Here is a 21,489-nt window from a genome sequence, read left to right as displayed (position 1 = left end):
GATTTTGTTAGTCCGGTGTAGGGCAAATAATTATATTTCCGAATTGTTATCCTTCTTGTAAGTCGAAGAAAATTCTAAATTAGTCAAAATGATTTTTTTTGTCCAAGTTGGTTAAGGTTAGGCACATTCCAATTCAATTACATGCATAATTGTAATTCTCCTTTAAAAGTAAAATTAATCCAAAAAGAATATAGAAAGAAAAAAAAAAGACAGGATTTAAATACCAAAGAAATGTTTACACTCCAAGTGAGAGGAGCGAGATTAATTTTTTAAAAAATTATAAATATAAGAGAGATTGAAAAAAGAGAAAAAAGACAAATATAATAAATAATGTGATATGAAAAGAGAGAAATAATAGATTTTTTTTATGATGATATTGATAGGAAGTTAATATTATCTCATTAAAAAATAATAATTAATCTTTGTTAGAGACGATAAACATATACAAGATAATTTTTTTAATATGATTTATTTTATATTAAGGATAAATTAAAATTTTAACTTTCCATCACTCGATTAAATGACACAATTTTGCTACCAATTGTGTTAATTATTATGATTAGAGAAATAAGATGAATATATGAATTGAAGCATAAGAGAATTAGAATTATAATTTATTACGCAATTAATGTCGCGTGCATATTGCAAAACTATACAAGCCATTTCCCACGAAACGCGGATCCGGTGCATTTACCTTGGAAAATATCAAAATACTGGAATTGAGAGATAAGAAGGAAACATAGAAAAAACAGAGATATGAAAATAATGTGATGTGTATTGATCCGGGATAAATTACTAAAGAAAAAAAGTGAATAAAAAAATATAGTTTAACCTAAGCTTTTCTGTAATAGGACGATTTGTTTTCTCTGTTTTTCTTTTTTGTTTTTTTAAAGTTCAGGATGGCTAATTTGTTAGTTTCAATGTGCGTTCATGATCTGTCATTGTTGATATGTTGTGCTCTGCTGTAATGCTCTTGTTAACATTTTGCTTGCTCGTGTGAAGTATCATTAGACATCTATGAAGATCTATAGACAAAAAAAACAATATGATGAAAAAAAATATAGAAATTAAGTGCAAAACAATCAAAATTGTAGTGAGCATGCTGTTAACCTTTAAATGTAAAAACAAACCAACTAAACTAGTGTAGGGACATAAGGAATAACTTCATTTATGTTTAATTAATGTTTGAAATACTACAAACACACGATGCTTATTAACATCACAGTCTTTATATGCACAGTGCCATCGACACTCTACATAGTACATACACAAAAAAGAACAGACTAGCCCCAGAGCCTAACCCAACACACAAAAATTGGCCATTTGTGCAATTTGAGGCCCTTGAACCATGTGTGTTTATAGCTTTGAAGTTGGCAAACCTGAAATTAGAAAGAGAGCGTGTAAGTTCAATAAGAAGAAAAGTAAAAAATGAATTAAACTTTTTAATTTCTCCAAAAACTAATTTTAACTAGTAAGATTACTTTTTTTCTTCTATAAGTTTTATATTAGCTCAAGTGTACAAAATGTTTTTACCCAGGGCTTTTGCATTAACAATGCTTGGGCATGCAGCTGGTGGTCGAGCATTCTCATTGAGGAATGGTTCCACCTTATTGGCATCAAACCAAACTGGGTACCCTTTAACCTTCCCCTGCACATTTTATAATTAAGGACTAAGACACTTAGAATTTGCATTGACCACAGTAATAAGTCCAACATGTAGAGACACATACCAGCACGTTTAGAGCTGCTAGTGTAGCCATTCCCTCACGAGTCCACTGCAAGTAGATTTACATGAAATAGTTGAAAGTGAGTCAACCATTAAAGACTTTTTTAATACCGAAATTTCTTTATATACGGGTTAGGATTTATAATAATTACCTTGGAGGCAGATGCAATGTGGGGTACCACAATGGCATTCTTCAACTCTGCAAGCCCAGGTTTCATGTAGGGCTCTTCCTAAAATAATTTTCAATTTCACATAGAGACTAAAAAGGTGTTTTTGTTGTAATATTGAATCCAGTTATTGAGAGAGAAAAGAAGGGATCAATTACCTCAAACACATCAAGGCCTACTCGAAACATTGGGTTATGTTTTAAATGCTCCACAAGTGCAGCTTCATCAATAACAGGCCCTCTACTGCAATTTATAAGAATTGCTTCCTGCATAGGGGACATCGTCATTAACAAAAAAAAAACCAATATGCATCGCTTGATTTTTGTACATAATTTAGAGCAAAATCATGTTGCTTAAATTCTTACCTTCTTCATCTTAGCTAGTCTTTCCTTGTTGACTAGATGATAAGTGGTTTTATCCAAGACAGGATGAAGACTAATCTATAGAAGCAAACATGATAAACCATGTTGTTTGGAATAGTCATATGTAGCATGTTACAAAATGTACATTAAAATTTCCATAATCAAATTCTTACTATATCTGCCTCCTGGAGGACCTCATCCATGGTTGCTGCCCTTTTCCAAGTCACTGGGGTTTCACCATTTGCTTTCAAGAATGCGGCATAGGCTGCAATGTGGAAAAAAGAACCATTAGTTCAGACTTCATAGTAATTTGGTTTATAAATAGGACTTGGTAGGAACATGCCTGTGACAAACTTTTCTAGTCGTGTGGACTGGTAGAGATCATAATAAATTAGGTTCATCTTGAACCCTTCAACCTGATAGTGATACAGTGGAAAACAGTTTTTTGTCATCAACAGAGCAAAACCATTATATGGATTATACTATTGAGCATCACAATCAACTTGAAGTCACTAACACCAGCAAACTATATAATGTACTTTCTTGCATGATTCTAAGTTAAAAGTTTTTGCAAAGCACCCTTGCCAACTTTAAATATGATGATCATATATTTATATGAATAATCAAGTATCAACTATCACTAGCTTAAGACATTACAGCCCAGGTGCTCTTCCAATATTTTGACATAAAAGAAAAATCAACTAAAGAAACCAATACGTCAGTAGTCAGAAACCAAGTCATTTTTATGAGTGACAAGTTTAGCATACAACAAATTCAACTCCATCAAATGAATATGAAATGGGAGAGACGATCAATGTGAGACTGCAACATATTGGAAACTTACCATCATTCTTGCATAAGCAGATCCAATTCGACCAGCTCCAATTACACCAACTGTTTGCCCCTTGAGCAAGTTTCCAACAAATCTGCCACAGAAACAAAGAAAAAACAGTTTATTCCGGCCTTCTGAAGAGTGTGTTACTTACAATTCAGTGTATGGAAACTGACCGAATGATGGTAATAATTTTCATGGTATTTAACATTAATCTTCACAGAAAGAAACAAGAAAGGAATGCGTAATAAAAAAATTTCATACAGATGAGGTAGCCATCCATCATATAATCCTGCTCTCATGAACTCATCTGCCTCAACTATCCTTCTAGCAGCTGCCAAAGTTAGTGAAGCTGCCAACTCTGCTGTTGTCTCAGTGAGCACTCCCTACAAATAAGGAATGATACTAATGTTAAAATAAACACAACCTCCTCAAGGTACCACTTTCTCTCATAAAACGTGCATAACATAACTAAAATCCTGTTCGGATAAACTTCTCCATAAATACTTAAGATAAAATGACTTGACTTCTTCCATAAGAAATTCAACCGATGCATTTCATCTTTTGGACAAGTTAAATGAGAGAACTTCAATGAAATTTAAGTGCATAAGTTGATTTAAGCATATGTAAAAAGCTCAATTCATTTTACGTTCTTATTTTCTTTTCCTATAAGTATTCATAGAGAACTTTATCCAAACTAGGCCTAAAACCACTTCAGCATCACACATGAAAGCATGTACTAGTAATCCTTGCAGCAGCAGTACCATTTATATTTTATTAAAAATAAAAATCTTCTTCAATCTATAAATGCTAACTGTATGCGACAAAAATCCAACATATGCGTGTTTAAGATGTAATGTAACAGTAATATTGATCAGAGAGGAGAAAAGAAATACTAGCTTACAGGAGTATTTCCAACAGCAACACCATACTTGTTTGCAGCATCAACATCCACGTTGTTATAACCAACAGCCATGTTACTGAAAGCTTTGCCTCCCGCTTTGCTCAAAGCAGAGAACAACTCTTCTCCCCAGTCTTCAGTCAACTGCAATAGGAACTCCATCACATACCCACAAAGCCAAAAGCAAGAAAAATCCACACTAAAACCAAAATTATTTAAAAAAAAAAAAAAACTATATGAGATCAGTTTGCAATATGAAGCTCTAATTTCTTGATCAATATCTATCTTGTAATTCTTGTTATCATTACCTGTCCAATAACTCCATCGCACTTATCACCAATCAAAGCAATGATGTCTTCAACTGACAAAATCGTTTTCTTCTCGGTACATATCTGAGTAGCACGTAGGAGACAAATAATGAATAAAAAATTTCATCATATACTAAAAGATATGATATGCTTAGAAGCTGTCTCAAAATATAAAAGGAAGATAGAAAGTATGATTAATTACTTCAAGGCGAACATCATTTTGAATGAGAAGATTGATCCAACGAGTTCCAGGCATTGGTTTGGTGCTGACAACTCTGTATTTGCCACTTGGGTTCCATACCTCAATGGACACTGGCTTGGCCATGAAGGCAACAAGAGTGAGTGAGTGTGAAGTGGCTATGTATGGATAGTTCTAGTTGAGGTTATAATTTCAGTTGTTGGTCCTTTTAGCTTATAATGTATTAGAGATAGATTATCCAGTGTGGAATACTTAACCATACTAACTTATTTCTGACCAATAAAATTGGTGCATGGACATGACTTTGACATATGATTCCTTTAACCTTATATTGTTGATGAGTGGAATGTGGTGTAATAGTTGAAGTTTGCTATAGGATTCGGCCCCTTTCAGATAACGTAACCACATTAGGATGAGTTCAAGAATCGGGAGTGTCTTTGGGCCTCTCGTTGGGCACTACCATCGGATAATGTCCATTCTATTTCTCCAAAGACAAAAATAGTCCTTTAGTTTGTGGCTGATAGTAACGAATAAAAATTGTTCTCTATCGCTTGGACCTTTGTTCATGAAAAACTTTATATTATTTAATGTTGTATAAGTACCATTTAATTATTATTAATTTAACTATAATAACAAACTAATTTTTTTTATAAAAAAACAACATTTGGAAAGTTAAACTCTTTCAACAATACATTTTTCGTATTGTAAAATACTAAAAAGAATCCATTTTAATTAAAATCAAATTATCAAATATAAATGATTAATGTGTTAAAGTTAGGTTGAATGGAAAACATTTTGGTCAGTTACTCGATTGAACTGTCGCATAGATAATATTCATTTTTTTTAATGATCCGGAAGGTAAAAACAAAAAAATCATTTTAATCAATACTACTTATTTACGTAATTATGTGTAACATTAAAGAATTAAATAATAATATTAAATATTTTTTAAATTTCATTATTTTGTTTATTATAGTAAGGGAAAGAAATCCCAGTATTTTCATGTTTATGCAAATTAGCATTGGGATTGGATCAATCATAGAAATGGAGACCAATGCACAATCGATTATATTTTTTAAAATTTAAGAGGAAATTGTATAAAATCAATAATAACAAGATTAAGAAAAAAAAAGTAAACAGAATACTTTAGGGGTGTTTGGTTTAATTGTTTCCTATTTTTCATTTTTACTGAAAATAAAAAATGGTGATGAAAATGTGTTTTGTTGGATATTTTAAAACATTTCCAGTAAAAATATTTTTCCAAACAAACCAAAAAATAGAAATAATAAAATCTCATTTTAAGTAAAATGAAAACGCGATGACAATGTAATTTTAAACGTGTTTTCAGAATTCTAATCTTTTAAAAATAAAAACAGTTTTCAAAAAATAAAAACAAAAAATAAAAATATAAACCAAATACACCCTTAATAAGTTCAAAAAGAATAATCTCTTGTTTAAAAAAAAAGAAGAGAGAGAGAATAATCTCTTGTAATACGGGTAAATTGTAAATTGACAAGCATAAATAAAACATTCTCGTAAAAAAAAAAACGTTCCCTTCTTATGTTATACTGTCATAACTCATAAGTCAAAACATAACCAATAATCTCTTCCTTAGTTTCTTTTATATTAAATCTTACAATAAAATAAGAAAAAATTATACACAAACTAAAAAATTATATATATTCATAAAATTACACTTTATCATATATAATAAATTTATTAATTTTTAAAATAATTTAATCAATAATTTATAATTAAATGATAATATAAATTATTATTTTTAACCGAAAATACATAAACATTAAACTCTATTAAAATTGTAAATAAAACATTATAGTAAATCAACGCAAGATTTGAAAACAGAAATGCTTGGTCAAGAATTCAGAAGATACTAATAGCAATTGCAACAACTCAATCGATGCTGATGCATCTCGTAACTCTAACTTCAAACACAAATTTCTTCTTATCAATCAACTCAAAGTGACAAACATCTCCGGCCTCCACATTACATTGACTCAAAAAATCATGCAAACCCGAAGTGAATCTACCGTAACAGTCTAGCTTCACATTCCATGATCTCTTCCCAACTTGCAGCTTCACTTCATTTATATGATCCATCTCATGGCTTCTGATGAATTTCTTTGGTACGTACTGCTCACCACATATAAAGTGAATTTCATTATTCTTGGTAATTAAAGACATATGCATGTGTAAAACATGAGACTTAATTAATCATCAATCATACCATACAATAGAATTGGCAAGGCTTGCTGATAGAGAGGGTGAAGTCATTCTCAGACACTTCGTTGTTGCATCTACGAAATTCAGAATCTAAGAGAACAAAAAAAATGTCAGAAGGTGAAATAAAATGGAGAAACATGTCCACAAAAAAAAAAAAAAAGAAGAAGAAGAAGAAGAAGAAATACAAGTATGGTGTTGATAATAACTAGAAAGCAGACCATCGAAGTTATTGTTCTCTGAATACTTTTTTGGAATTCCATCACTGCCCCTTTTAGCAATAACATTTTGAAGCCCTGTTTGTTTGCTTCCATTTGCGCCATCCTTATCATAAGCTTGTCCATAAATAATAATAAAATGATTAAAAATGCAATATGAATATTAAAATAACAAGGTAAATATAATATTTAAATTACCTGGAAACTTGGAAGGACTTGATTCTTCTGTGTCACGAAAAATAACAACTCTAAATGAAATTCCAGGTTTCTTAATTTGATCAAAAACACATACATCTCCTATTTTCAAGTTATTATCCTTTACAAAATCCATCCAACCGATGCTAAGCAATATTTGTCCACTGCTATGACTCGGGTAGAACTTGACATGCCAAGCTCTTTCACTAGAGATCCAAAGAAAAACATGGTCATCCTCCCTTTGTTGGTCTTCTGTTATGAAATTGCCTGGCATAAACTGTTTTAATAACAAATAAATAAATAAATAAAATATCACAAAAACAGCAATCAGAAAATTAGTTACTATTTAAACATTGATGAATCCATATTCCCATAGACAAAATGTAACGATAAGAATACATTATATAGACCAATATTACAGCAAAACTTGTCACAATCTCAAATGTACAGGGTTTTACCAGCACACTTCTTTGAATGTATGTTTTTCTCATTGCACAAATGAAGAATGGATTCTCAGAGCGGAAAGAGTTGGCTCTCTCTAAAGCAGTGCTACTTTCAGTATTTTGAATAGCTTTAGATTTGGAACACATGATCCTTCTTCTTCCACCTGTTAAACAAAAACCAAAAAGAGACAATACTTACTACATTTGGAACGGAAACGACCAAAGGAAAGAAAGAAATCCCACATTCCCACCTCTTTTTTTTGGCTTTGCCTTAACAAGATCGTCAGCATGGAAATTTTTAGACAACTCAACATTCGCCCTTTGAGATTGTGCAGGTTCAGTTTTAACATCATGGCTAGGATAATTAGCAGGTTCCTTTCTTGGGTTGGTTTTCACCTTCTTAATAGAAGGAGAATGTGAAAAAGGAGATTTTGCCCTCTTACGCTGGCATATAGAATTACCATCTAATAATGTTTCTGACATCAAAGGATACTGCATTTCCAAGCCATTTTGATCAAATGTTACAACCTGAAACCGTGACTTCCCCACGTATTTGAACACCAAAAGATGTTCCTGATCCAAAGAACAAAATTCTGCAAATTTCTTCCATTCATCGATTAACCAAATATCAGCGTCAAGTTTTTTCCATTTCACATTCCATTCAGCACCTTTAGGAAGCAGAAGGAGTACTGGGTTTGATATTCCTTCCCAATATTTGTTCACAAAACTTCGAGGAATCCTCTGCCAGGAACTTATTGTCAATATAGTGTATTGCATTTACTAATTCTTATGTTAACATAATCACGAATGAATATGATCATAAAGGTTAAACAAGCCGTGCACCTACTATTTTAATTATATTCATAGTACGCATACACATTTTCGTAAATTACATGATGAATATAAAAAAGGAGGAGAAGAATTGTTACCAGCTCCCCCTTTCGAATGGTATCTTCCTCAATCCTCTTGAAGAAGTGAATGTTCCTGCCATGAGAAGACATTGTTTAACAAATGAACTAGACTTTGGTGCCTCAATTGTGTTTTGTATCAGCTTAATAACCGCAGTGATTTATTTATTCCACACAACCTATGTCTTATAAATGCTGTGAAAGTGCTTAGTTTTGGCCTAATTAATGCTTACATTGCAATTATCCTCCTTCCCAGATCCCTTGTTACTTGGTAACCCGAAAGAACCTATCAGTGACGAGTGAGTATTTTTAATCTTAATTGACCATTGAATTGAATATTTTTAAACTAGACCTATCAAATATGTATAGTAAATAGTAAAAAATAAAAAATCTCAAATGTCCGTAATTTAGTTGGGAAAAACTGTCCTTAAGACAACCACAAATAATAATAAGAATAATATATTATTATTATTATTTTGGAAACAAAGAATAGATAAATGGCGTATATTAATCAGTTTTTAATTGTTACCTATTTACTATGTATATTTGATAGGTATAATCAATGAATTCAATGCAGTCAAACTGGAGTATTTTATTTTTATTTAATTCATTTTTTCATTTAATTTCATACATGTTTGTTTACAGGGTGGAGATATGGAATGGGCAAAACAAAGAAATGGAGACAAAATGCACAGTCCATTATTATATTTTACATTATCAGAGGAAACTGTATATAATCAATAATGGCAAGTTTTTTTTAAAAAAATATAATCAGAAGTAATTACCTCTTTGAGACTCATTAGTTAGTCAAATAATTTCTTGAAATACGGGTACATCCGTATTGACAAGCATGTTCTTCTCTTGGATCCCATTTTTCTTTTATAATAGCTAATAAAAAATTAAAGTAATAAAATGCAAGTGAACAAAAAAAGAAATTGCATAATACTGTATCAAATAAGATTTCATGAAATCTGAAGACACAAATAGCATTTACGACAACTCAATGGATGCATCTTGCAACTCTAACTTGGAAAACAAATCTGTCCTTATTAACCAGCTCAAGGTTACAAACATCCCCTGCCTTCAATTTGCATGCACTCATAAAATTAGACCAACCAAAAGTTAATCTACAGTAGCTATGCTTTGGACAATGGTCTAGCCTCACAGGCCATGATCCATTCCCAACTCGTAGGATCACCTTAGCTACATTCTCCATGTCATGATTTCTGACGAATTTCATTGGTATGATCTGCTAAACACATAAAATAAAGTGAATTTAATAAGTTATGGCTAAGATGTTTGCATATCAGCACATGTAAACATGAGTTTAATTAATCCTACCATATTGCTTTGATTTGGTTTGATAAAGAGGGTGATGCAATTCTCTGACATTTCCTTGTTGCATCTACGAAATTCAGAATCTAAGAGAACCAAAAAGAAACACAAAAAAGTATAATTTAATAGAAAAACAAGTGCAGAATTAAAAAGAAAAAAAATAGTATGTATTGATAGTAAGCTAAGCAGACCATAAAAAACTTTATTCCTTGAGTACTTTTCGGGAATTTCATCACTGGCCCTTTCATCAAAACCATTTTAGAGCCCTGTTTGTTTGCTTCGATTTGCCACATCCTCATAAGATTGTCAATTTTTTTAAAAAAAAAGAAATAAAAATTAAAAAAGCAATATGCATATTAAAACACCAAGGTAAATATAATTTTAAATTACCTGGAAACTTGGAAGGATTTGATTCTTCTAGGTAACGATAAATAACAACTCTAAATGAAATTCCTGGTTTCTTAATTTGCTCAAGAACACATACATTCCCTATTTTCAAGTTATTATCCTTTACAAAATCCCCCCAACCAGCACCTAGTATTATTTGCTTACTGGAACGATTCAGATAGAAGTTGACATGCCATGTTTTTTCCTCAGAGCTCCAAAGAGTAACACTGTCAAATTCCATTCGTTGGCCTTCTGATATGAAATTACCTGGCATGGCCTGTTTTAATAATTTTGTTTCCACGAAATTAGCTATTAGAGAATTAGTTACTATTTAAACATAATTAAAAAAGTTTCAATGTAACTTAATTACGAATTCATATTCTGTCACAATTTCAAATGTATTATATTATTAATCAGTTTATTTTGGGAGAAGGAAGGGGTACCATAAAATGTTTTTGAATGTACGATGGATACATTTGACGAATGAAGAAGGGATTCTCAAAGCGGAAAGAGTTGGCTCTCTCTAAAGCAGTGCTACTTTCATTATCTTCTAGCAACTCCTCACTTTGAAAAGCCTTTGATTTTGAGCATCTCTTATTGGCATACATCATTCTTCTTCTACCTGTTAACAAATCAATGTGACACAAAAACCGCAAGGTAACAATACCTTAATTTGAAACGTAAACAAAAAAGAGAAGAAAAAAATCCCACATCCACACCTCTTTTTTTGGCCTTAGTCCTTTCAGATTCAGCATGCCTAGTTTCAACATCTTGACCGGGATTAGTAGGTTCCTTTCTTGGATTGGTTTTCACCCTCTTAGTAGAAGGAGAAATTGGTAAGGGAGACTTTGCCCTCTTTTTTCTCTGGTGAAAAACATTACCTGTCTCTTCACCATCTAAAGTTGCATTTATCAAAGGGTACCCGACTTCCAAGCCACTTTGATCTAGTATTACAACCTGAAACTGTGAATTCCCCACATACCTGAATACCATAAGATGGTCCTTATCCAAAGATAAAACTTGTGCAAATTTCTTCCATTCATCGATTAACCAAACGTCAAGATCAAGCCTTTTCCAATTCACTTTCCATTCAGCACCATTAGGAAGCACAAGGACTACAGGGTTTGATATCCCTTCCCAACATTTGTTGACAAAACTTCGAGGAATCCTTTGTCATAAACTTATTGTCAATATAGTGAATTACATTCAACAATATTGTTGTTAACATAACATAAGTGAAAAAGAAAAATAACCCTCACAGCTTCCAAAATCTTTTTTTTTAAGAGGCAAAACAAATTTATTGATCAAAAGCATTGGCTTGACCACAAGATGTGGCCATACAGAAAGTGATACTGTCATGTTCTAACAGCATCTAAAACCCCTTAGTTTACCCCTTATAGCTGAAAATGTAGCCACACTTTAGCTTACTGACAACGGCTTCCAAAATCTAAAGTCCTTGAAAAATAAAAAAAGATTAAAAAAATATATATGAATATGATCATAAAGATGAATAAAGATTAAAGAAGTCATGCATATACCTGTATTGGTTGACTTTGTCAACAAAATTATTTTACCTTTACTCATAGTACACAACACATTTTCATGATTTACAGAGAGGAGAAGAGGAATAGTTACTTACCAGCTCTCCAATGCGAAGTGTTTCTTCTTCGATCCTCTTAAAAAAGTGAATGTCACTTACATGAGAAGACATTGTTTAACAATGAACCAGAGTTTAGTGACACAAAGGTTTGAGCTCAATGACCGTAATGAATTAGTAAGTCCAGAATCAATGTCTTATAAAAACTACTACGTAGTCTTGTACTGTAAAAGTGCTTAATTATGGCCCAATTATTTCTTACGTTTCAATTGGCAACCTTCTAAAATCCCTTCTTACTTGTTAACCCAAAAGATCCCTAGGAATGACTAGTGAATAAGTATTTTTATTCTTAATTGACCTTTGAATATTTTTACATTGCAGTGCTTCATAGGCATTTGAGTTTTCAATAATGTCTCCAATTCCATACATGTTAGGTCCTTTATTATGTATCCTCTACCTTTCTTCCCCCTTCTTACATAACTTCAAATTTCGGTTATATAATTTGATTTTTTTAATTCAAAAAAGTATGTCTCTTGAATTTCATATAATCAATTTATTAGTGGCTATTATAAGCAATGCTATTGGTCATCGAACAAGTGAATGGACAGATTCAAGATTTAATGATTCGGATTTAAACCGGGTCAGATTGGTTTCAATAAAATACTATTTTAAAAAAAATTATATAATATATTAAACAATATTAAACAAAAAATAACATGATACACATAAATTTATAATATTAACAATTAAACTTTACTTCAAAATATCATAAGTCATAACATATGATAAATGTAAGTTATATGTGAAAATAAATTTAATATATCATAATATTTTAAGTTCAAGATAGCAAATAAAATCAATTAGAAAAAAAAATTGACTTTCATCCAATCGCTTAAACTTAAATCAATCCAACCACCAATTTATAGCGTTTTTGCCCGTTCTTAATCGATTTCTCCGGTTCATAACTGATTCAATTACACACCAATTTTGAAGTTTAAATCAACAGAACAAGTGATTGATTTTTGGTTGAACCCGCCATCCAATCCGATTCTCACAATCATGATTCTAAGTAAATATCATGACTTTCGACTTTCAATTACTTACATTGATTAGTATATAATTTTTTAAAAATAAACATGTCTCGTGAATTTCTTCTTCTGTAAGTTTAGCAAATGTAATTATTCTTTTGTCACTTAACTATATTGGAGCCACCAGTTATGCAAAATAAATACTAAAAGTAGTTGAATGAATTTTTATTGTTCTTATATAACGTATTTAATTGTTAATTAGATTAATTTAGAAGGCACAACTCTGCATATTATGTGTACACAGAATTATTAAGCTGGCATCCTTAATAGGAATATAGGATTCACGAAAAGAGTTATATATATAGCTTCTCTCAAGAAATAGGCAAATAGCTTCTTCTAGCTAAGCAGGCTTTTTTTTTTTTCACTTTTGAGAAGTGTTGGACTGATCGAGGAGATCCAATCAAATCCGTTCTTCTGAAGATCATGATATGGGGACTTTTTGAGCCTCTGTTCCGTCTGAATCTAATCATGGTATTTCTACTAAAAAAAGAAATAGCTTCTTCAATACATCAATATATATCAAGTTTGAAAAGATTTCATGAATGTATTTGACTATTTGTCAGCTAATAAGTGAATCTTTATTAATAAATAATTTTATCAACATATAAATTAGTAACAATTTAATCTACCAAAAAATAAAAAATTCTGATTTTATTCTCTGAACATATAAAATATACATTAATTACGTCATATTGTGCAACTTAAATGTCAATCCATGAAAAATATAAGTATTGTTAAATTATTCTTAAATATTATAATTTAATAATAAAATGATAGTACAAAATATAATAATAGATTGTAATGGATATTTTTATACATTTAAAAGATTAAATCAAAATTTGCATTATGTCAAAAAAATTAAATTTTACTGACTTAAACGTTCAAGTTTCGTCTTGTCACTGATTAGTAGCGGTTTCAAGTAAATATTATTATGTCTTTCAACTTTCAATTATTTATATTGATTATATAATTATAAAAAAAGTCTTGAGAATTTCTTCTTCATTAAGTTTAGCGAACTCTAGTGTACACAGGTTTTATTAAACTGACATCCTAAATAGTATGGATGAAAAGTAGAATGATAATTTATAGAGTTGAAATTGTATGTGGTATTTACTTGTCAACCAATCAAGCAATTTAATTTTTTTTACTTGTGCGATTTTTCTCTCTTAAATTTTGCAATTTTCGACTTTGTCAATCCTCCACTAAACAACATATCTGAAGTGATACTGATATTGTATGTGAAATTCGAAGAAAAAATTACAAAGTATCAGGGGTGGGATTCAAACTCTCACCCCTTCACTTCAATAACACTACTATTTCAATAAACTGAAGTGTTAGTTTGATATTATTTATTGCTATCGTTACAAATAGAAAAAAATATTTTTTAATATAAAAAAATCAGAATTCCCCCTTATTACTCAATTTCTTGTAAAGAGGTGATATTTGATGATACGACTTGCGATTTTATACAAAAGTTGACGAGCTTGGATTTGTACATTCACATTAATAAGCAATTTCTTTTTCTTTTATATTAAAATAAATCCAAATAAAAAAAATCCAGTAAAAAAATACAAGTGAACAAAAAATATTACATATGTAAGTTCAAATAAAATTTACATACTGTCATGTTTCACCATAGATTTGAGAATAAAGATGCTTATACGTGGATTGAGAAGATACTAAAGAATTACAATGACTCAAATTATGCATCTTGTAACTAAAAATACAAATTTCTTCTTATGAATCAGCTCAAAGATCTACTCAGACAAAACTATTTGTTTACAGGTAGAGCCGTGGAGATATGGAAGACGTATTTCAGCCTCAGGTAATGAATAATGTTGTGATGAATCTATAAATATTTTTAAAATTTCATTAATTTACATTGTGATAGTCAGGGAAACAAATTACCTGGGACTTTGCCAATCAAAGATTTGCAGACAAATAATGCAATGCACAACACATTATTACAATTATTATTTTTAAAAATTTCAAAGGAAACTATATATAATCGATTCTTGCAAGATTTTTAAATAAAATAATCAGATGTAATTACCTCTAGCTACGCCTTAGTTAAAAAGAAAAATTTCTTTATAAAAACAAAGAATAATTTCTTGTAATATAATGTAAATAGATGAGTATGAACTCGTTCATTCATATTGACAAGAATTTTCTTTACCCGTACTCCATTATATTTCATTTTAAATCTGATACTAAGGGCAAATAAAAAATTGCAGTAAAAAAAAAAAAACAAATACATAATGTCTAATATGATTTACAAAAGGTCTCAACACAGATTTGAAAATAGATATGTTTGAAAATGAAATCTGAAGATACTAACAGCAGAAATTACGACAACTCAATCGATGCATCCCGTAACTCTAACTTCAAACACAAATTTGCCCTTATCAATTAGTTCAAAGTGACAAACATCCCCACTCTTCAACTTACATTGACTCATAAATTCAGACCAACCAGAAGTTAATCTGCAGTAGTTATGCTTTGAATAATAATTTAGCTTCACAGGCCATGATCTATTCCCAACCCGCAGGATCACCTTAGTTATATTCTCCATGCCATGATTCCTTGCGAATTCAATTGGTATGCTCTGCCCAACACATAAAATTAAAGTGAATTTGATTAATTAAAGCAAAAATGTAAACATGAGTTTAATTAATCCTACCATATAGTTTTGATTCGGTTTGACAGAGAGGGTGAAGTCATTCTCTAACATTTCGTTGTTGCATCTATGAAATTTAGAATCTAAGACAACAAAAAGAAAAAGTAAAATTTAATGGATAAACATGTCTACAATAGAAAGAAAAGAAAAGAAAAAGAAAAAGAAAAAAAATAGTATGTGTTGATAGTAACATCAAAGACATTTTTCCTTCTGTGCGTTTTTGGAATTCCATCACTGCCCCTTTCATGAAAACTATTTTGAAGCCCTGTTTGTTTGCTCTGGTTTACTCCATCCACATGCGCTTTTCAATAAAAAAAAGTAAAAGATAAAAAAAAACACACAATTTGCATATTAAAACACCAAGGTAAATATAATATTTAAGTTACCTGGAAACTTGGGAAGCACTTGATTGTTCTCGGTCACGAAAAATAACAACTCTAAAAGAAATTCCTGGTTTCTTAATTTGCTCAAAAACACATAAATCCCCTATTTTCAAGTTATTATCCTTTAAAAATTCCATCCAACCAGCACCTAGTATTATTTGGCCACTGCAACGATTCGGATAGAACTTGACATTCCAAGTTCTCTCCTCAGAGATCCAAAGAAAAACATGATCATTCTCTTTTTGTTGGTCTTCTGTTATGAAATTGCCTGGCATGGCCTGTTTTAATATATTTTTTTTTTGCACGACATTAACAATCAGAAAATTACTTACTATTTAAACATTGATAACAACATTTCAATGTAACTTATTTATAAATCCATTTTCCCATTGGCAAAATGTATTGATGATAAATTGATAATACATAATAAAAATCAACATTATAGCAAAATTTGTCACAAATTTCGAATGTATTATACATAATTTGTTTATCTTGGAAGAAAGGGTACCAGAATATGATATTTAATATAAGATTTATGCATTTCACGAATGAAGAAGGGATTTTCGGAGTGGAAATAGTTGGCTCTCTCTAAAGCAGTGCTACTTTCAGTATTTTGTAACAACTCCTCATTTTGAATAGCCTTAGATTTTGAGAATCTCCTATTGGCATACATTACCCTTCTTCCACCTGTAAACAAATTGATGTGACAAAATAACCACAAAGCAATAATACTTTCAGGACTTTGAGAAGGAAACAAAAGAGAGAAGAAAAAAAATCCACTTCCACACCTCTTTTTTTGGCCTTGTTCCTTTTAGATTGAGCACACTTAGTTTCAACATCTTCATCTTGGAGGGGATAAGCATTAGTTTCCTTTCTTGTGTTGGTTTTCACCTTCTTAGTGGAAGGAGAAAATGGTAAGGGAGAACTTGCCCTTTTACTCTGGGGCAAAGAGTTACCATTGTCTTCACCATCTAAAGTTGCTTCCGTCAGAGGATAACTCATTTCCAAGCCACTTTGATCAAGTATTACAACTTGAAACTCTGACCTCCCGACATATTTGAACACCAAAAGATGGTCCAGGTCCAATGAATAAGCTTCTGCAAATTTCTTCCAGTCGTCGATCAACCAAACATCAGCATCAAGTTTTTTCTAATTCACTTTCCATTTAGCACCGTTTGGAAGCAGAAGGAGTGCTGGGTTTGACATTCCTTCCCAACATTTATTCACAAAACTTCGAGGAATTCTCTGTCAGAAACTTATATATTGTCACAAGTTAACAGAAAAATAGTCCTCGCAGCTTCCAAAATCTAAGCCCTTTAAAATTATAAGAAAAAAAAAGAGTAAATGAATATATATTATAGAAACCTTGCAGCAGCTATAGATGAATTGACAATTTACTTATAAAAATTTTGATCCAACATGATAGTGAAAATTTAAATGTGAATGCTATACTACTTGATGTTTATTGCCATCATTAAGTATGATACATTGATACTTCCGTGTTATATAAAGAGATACTCAATTTTATCAAAACAAAAGAAAAACATTGATAACATGAGATTGTGGTATGATTTCTTAAATTATTTGATTATGGGTCCTCTTTTGTATATATACATATATAGGATATACTGAAGGGAGTAGACATTTCCTTTTTGGGGGTCATAAATCATCCACAAGTCTCGAATGAAAAGTTTAATAGATGATCTCATCGAGCAATATCAACAAAAGGATGAAAAAAACCATGGATCCTTACCTGTCATTTGTCCAGCCTTCTGATATGGCCATTCACCAAAAATTATATCGGGTGCCTCATGAGTATGATCAAGGTTGTCGTTTTCATCACAAGTGTCACAAGGATAGTCTATCTCTAGTGCACTTTGGTCAAGTATGAGTACATCAATCTGAGAAGTTCCTTCATATTTGAAGAAAATCAAACGTCCTTGATCTAGGGAGTAATGTTCAACAAATTCTTTCCAACCTTTTTCGAACCACACCTCACCGTTCTGTTTTGTCCAATTCACTTTCCATTCATTGCCGTAAAGGCTTGATAAGCACTGGATTTGGCAAGCCACCTCCATATATATTTGCTTGTAAACTTGTTAGGTATTTTCTACAAATTAAGAACCTGTTGGTTAGCATGTTAATAATGCTCATATGCAACACTTACTTTCCGTAATATCAAATTCTATTGCTTATATCTATATGTAATTTCAATCTAGTATCAAATATTTCAAATATCACACACACACACACGTGTGAGAAAAAGGTATATGCCATGACAATGCAGAGTTTTTTGTGTGCTAGAAGCCTAAGTAGGAATGCTTACAAGCCTTTCAAGATTAGTTTTAAGAATAACCTTGAAGAAAAGGATTGGCTAGGTATCATCCTTCTCTGGACGATAAGCAGCCATGCATGTAGTTTGAAGTGAAGATGGCGTCACTCTTGTACTAAGAGCATTCAAGCTAACAATTGCATCCACCACACACTACCAAGTAAATTATGATCATAGCAATTAGCAAGTGAAGCTATTCGTTTCATGATCCTACATATGCTACGTGCCTCCTACTGAATTGTCATGATTAACCCTCAGAACAAATTTTTGTAGGCCAGTTTATACAGTTAAACTTCACACTTTTTTATTAGGAGTGTTTTTAAAAGTTTCTTAAGGGTATTATTTAAGAAATTAATAAATACAAATTATGATAAAATTGTACTAAAAATCACGGTTAGAGTTTGTCAAAAAAAATCATAGAAGTTTGATACTTTTTATTCTTTAATCAATGCCGTAAAAATGCTTATTAAGATTTTCTATCTTGGATTCAAATAACAAAAAAAACAAATTTTGTTTGTTTCCATTGACAATAAAAGTAGAAAAAATATTTTCTATCTAGAATTTTATTATTATTATTAATGTAATACTACCTCTTTATATTTTTAAGGAAAACATCAAGTGAAGAAATAAATGTATGTAATATTTTAAAAACATAAAAGATTTTTTTTAAGTTTCTTCATTTAAAAAAATAAAATGTTCATTAATAGATATTATAAAAAAATGAAAATTATTTTTTCCTTGGAATGTCTTTTCGCAATGTATCACCCATAACGATAATATGAAATGATTACCGAAAAAATTCTGTTAACAAATATTAACATTATAATAAGAAATATTGAATAATGTACAAAAATGTTTCTTGGTTTATTAACAAATATTTCATACAAAAATGTTTTTATTTTTATTTTCATGAATTATTGAAAGATGAATTCATTTAGGGGTGCATAGTTTGAGTTACTCTTCCTCGAGTTTTGCTGCACATTTAAGTCTATGGTTCTTATTAGTTGACCTTGTAAATTGAAATGATCATTCATTGGTCAATTTTTCCAATTAGTTCCCTTAAAATATGAGTCTTCTAGAGTTGTTTCAATAACCAAAAAAAGAGATGCTAAAATTCTTCGATCAATAGCATTTATAAAGCAAAAGATTAGGTATAGGAAATTGTAAAAGCTATTATTATTTCCTCCATCTCGCTTGTTCTGGTAGTTGTGCATGTATAGTACTTCCTCTTCATCATGAACCTTCAATTTGGGTTGAGTTTGTTTATTCGTACCAATCTGCTGTGAATATAGTGAATTGAGTTGAGCCAATTACATGTCTGGACTATTAATTTATTAGTAGTTCGGTTCGGCCTCTTGTTAGAAGAGACCATTTAGAAAAGGATAAATTCTATAAATAGTAATAATTAAAATGGAAAAAAAAATTCTCCCCGGAGTAAAATTTAGATTTAATTACAAATTTTACAATTTAAATTTTCAATTTTTATATATTTTACCATGGTTTACATGTCAAAAAAATATTAAAAAAATAAAATTACATCATTTTGTTATAAATGTAATGGTAAAATGTTTAAAATTAAAAATTTTGGTAGTAAAATTTACAAAATGGTGAAAGTTTGATTGTAAATTTCGCAAAAAGAAAAAATTGACAGTAAAATTCAGAAAATGATAAAAAATTTGATGGTAAAATTTTTTAAAAGAAAAATTAGATGATAAAATTTACTTAATCATGAAAATTGAATGTTAAAATTTATAATTAAACCTAAAATTTAAGGAGCTGGTTTATAATAATTTAACAGCAATCTAATAATAAAAATAGGCGTAACTGACTTTAGAAAATCTAAGATATTTTTTAAGATTTAATATAGCAATAAGTTATCTAAAAATATATTTTAGAATATGACGTTAATTAAAAGCTTTAGAGTAAGGGCGATGAAAGCATATAAGCTTAAAAGAGAGAGAGTGTGGAGTTGAATCGGAAGAAATGGAAGAAGATGATAGCGACGCAGGAGGAGATGGTGGAGGCCACATGCTCATCCCTCTCAACAGGTGCCTCCCCTGGAAGTGTCATGGAGAGGATGCTCCTCCTCTCTTCTTTCTTTTTTCTTTTATCTCTCTACATCACTTATCTGCCCCATTTATGCTGTTAGGGTTTTTCTTTGTTTCAGAACTATCTCTACTCCTTTTTATTAGTGCTATCATGAATAGGTTTGTTGTTGTAGGTTTCATTTTCTCCTTGATATTTTTTACATGCTGTGTTGATCTTCTTACCCCCTCAATTCTTTATTGAGTTCCTAAAACTTTTTAGCAAGAATTGAACCCCATCCCGTACAAGCAAAGACACATGAACAACACTATCAGGGTAAACACGAGTTTTTGCAGCTTACAACGATGTACTGCTGAACTAGAGTGACTGGGCTAAACTGCGTTCCGTCGTGTCTGGTAAAATTTGCTTACAATCTGATCATTGATATGTTCGTTAATGGAAGTGATCAGCGAACTTAGGCCAACATGTAATTTAGATAATGTTATTAAGAGCGTGTTAGTATTCCCATAATCCCATGTACAAAACAAGGAAGTCAATGGTCACCTTATATCCTATATATTATTGTATAGGGTTTTTTTGAAGAGAACTGGGATGACTAAGCTGAGACATCATATAAGCTTATAGTAACTCCTATGCAACCTTTGTGGGGAATTTTTTTGTGCACCCGATGTTTTTCTTGTACACCCAATATTTTTTTGTTTTTTCTAAAATTACCTCTACTAATAAATGGATTTTCTTGTAAGAGACTTATGGATTCTTAGTCCATAAGAGTAAGCTTATAGATCATAATTCGTAAGAGGCTTACTTCTAATCCGTATACAGATTAGCAATTCGTAAGAGGCTTGTATATATAAATTTTTATGAAACCTATCTTTATATAAACAAATTAATTGTTAGATCAAAATTAATTGTCATAAAATTTATTATGTAAATTTACATATGCATTAAATATACATTAGAAATTTTAATGTTATATATAACAACATTAATTATTTTATAATATAATTGACTTATTAGCTCAGTTGGTTAGAACGTCGTGTTAATAATACTTACAAATTATGAAATCATAAATTAATTATGAATCCGTAAGTTTGCTTACAAATTACAAATCCGTAAGCTTACTCTAACGGATTACAAATTCATAGGT

The 21,489-nt window shown here is 30.8% G+C and overlaps 1 protein-coding gene across 1 annotated transcript; it reads right to left on the bottom strand.

Moving 5' to 3' along the window:
* Positions 1 to 1,134: 1,134 nt before the first annotated feature.
* On the bottom strand, positions 1,135 to 4,681 carry LOC547640 (putative NADH-dependent hydroxypyruvate reductase). Its single transcript, NM_001248824.2, has 13 exons — positions 4,499 to 4,681; positions 4,297 to 4,380; positions 3,992 to 4,132; positions 3,352 to 3,473; positions 3,100 to 3,181; positions 2,599 to 2,671; positions 2,429 to 2,520; positions 2,259 to 2,333; positions 2,052 to 2,159; positions 1,879 to 1,956; positions 1,731 to 1,775; positions 1,534 to 1,648; positions 1,135 to 1,379 (listed from the first exon to the last, which is right to left on the bottom strand). The coding sequence occupies exons 1-13, from the start codon at positions 4,619 to 4,621 to the stop codon at positions 1,357 to 1,359; spliced, it is 1,161 nt and encodes a 386-aa protein (NP_001235753.2). The 5' UTR covers positions 4,622 to 4,681; the 3' UTR covers positions 1,135 to 1,356.
* Positions 4,682 to 21,489: the final 16,808 nt, after the last annotated feature.

This window comes from Glycine max, chromosome 10 (genome assembly GCF_000004515.6).
Source record: "Glycine max cultivar Williams 82 chromosome 10, Glycine_max_v4.0, whole genome shotgun sequence".
NCBI lineage: Eukaryota > Viridiplantae > Streptophyta > Magnoliopsida > Fabales > Fabaceae > Glycine > Glycine max.
The sequence above is the reverse complement of the archived record's forward strand: the minus strand, read 5'-3'. Positions and strand labels throughout refer to the sequence as shown.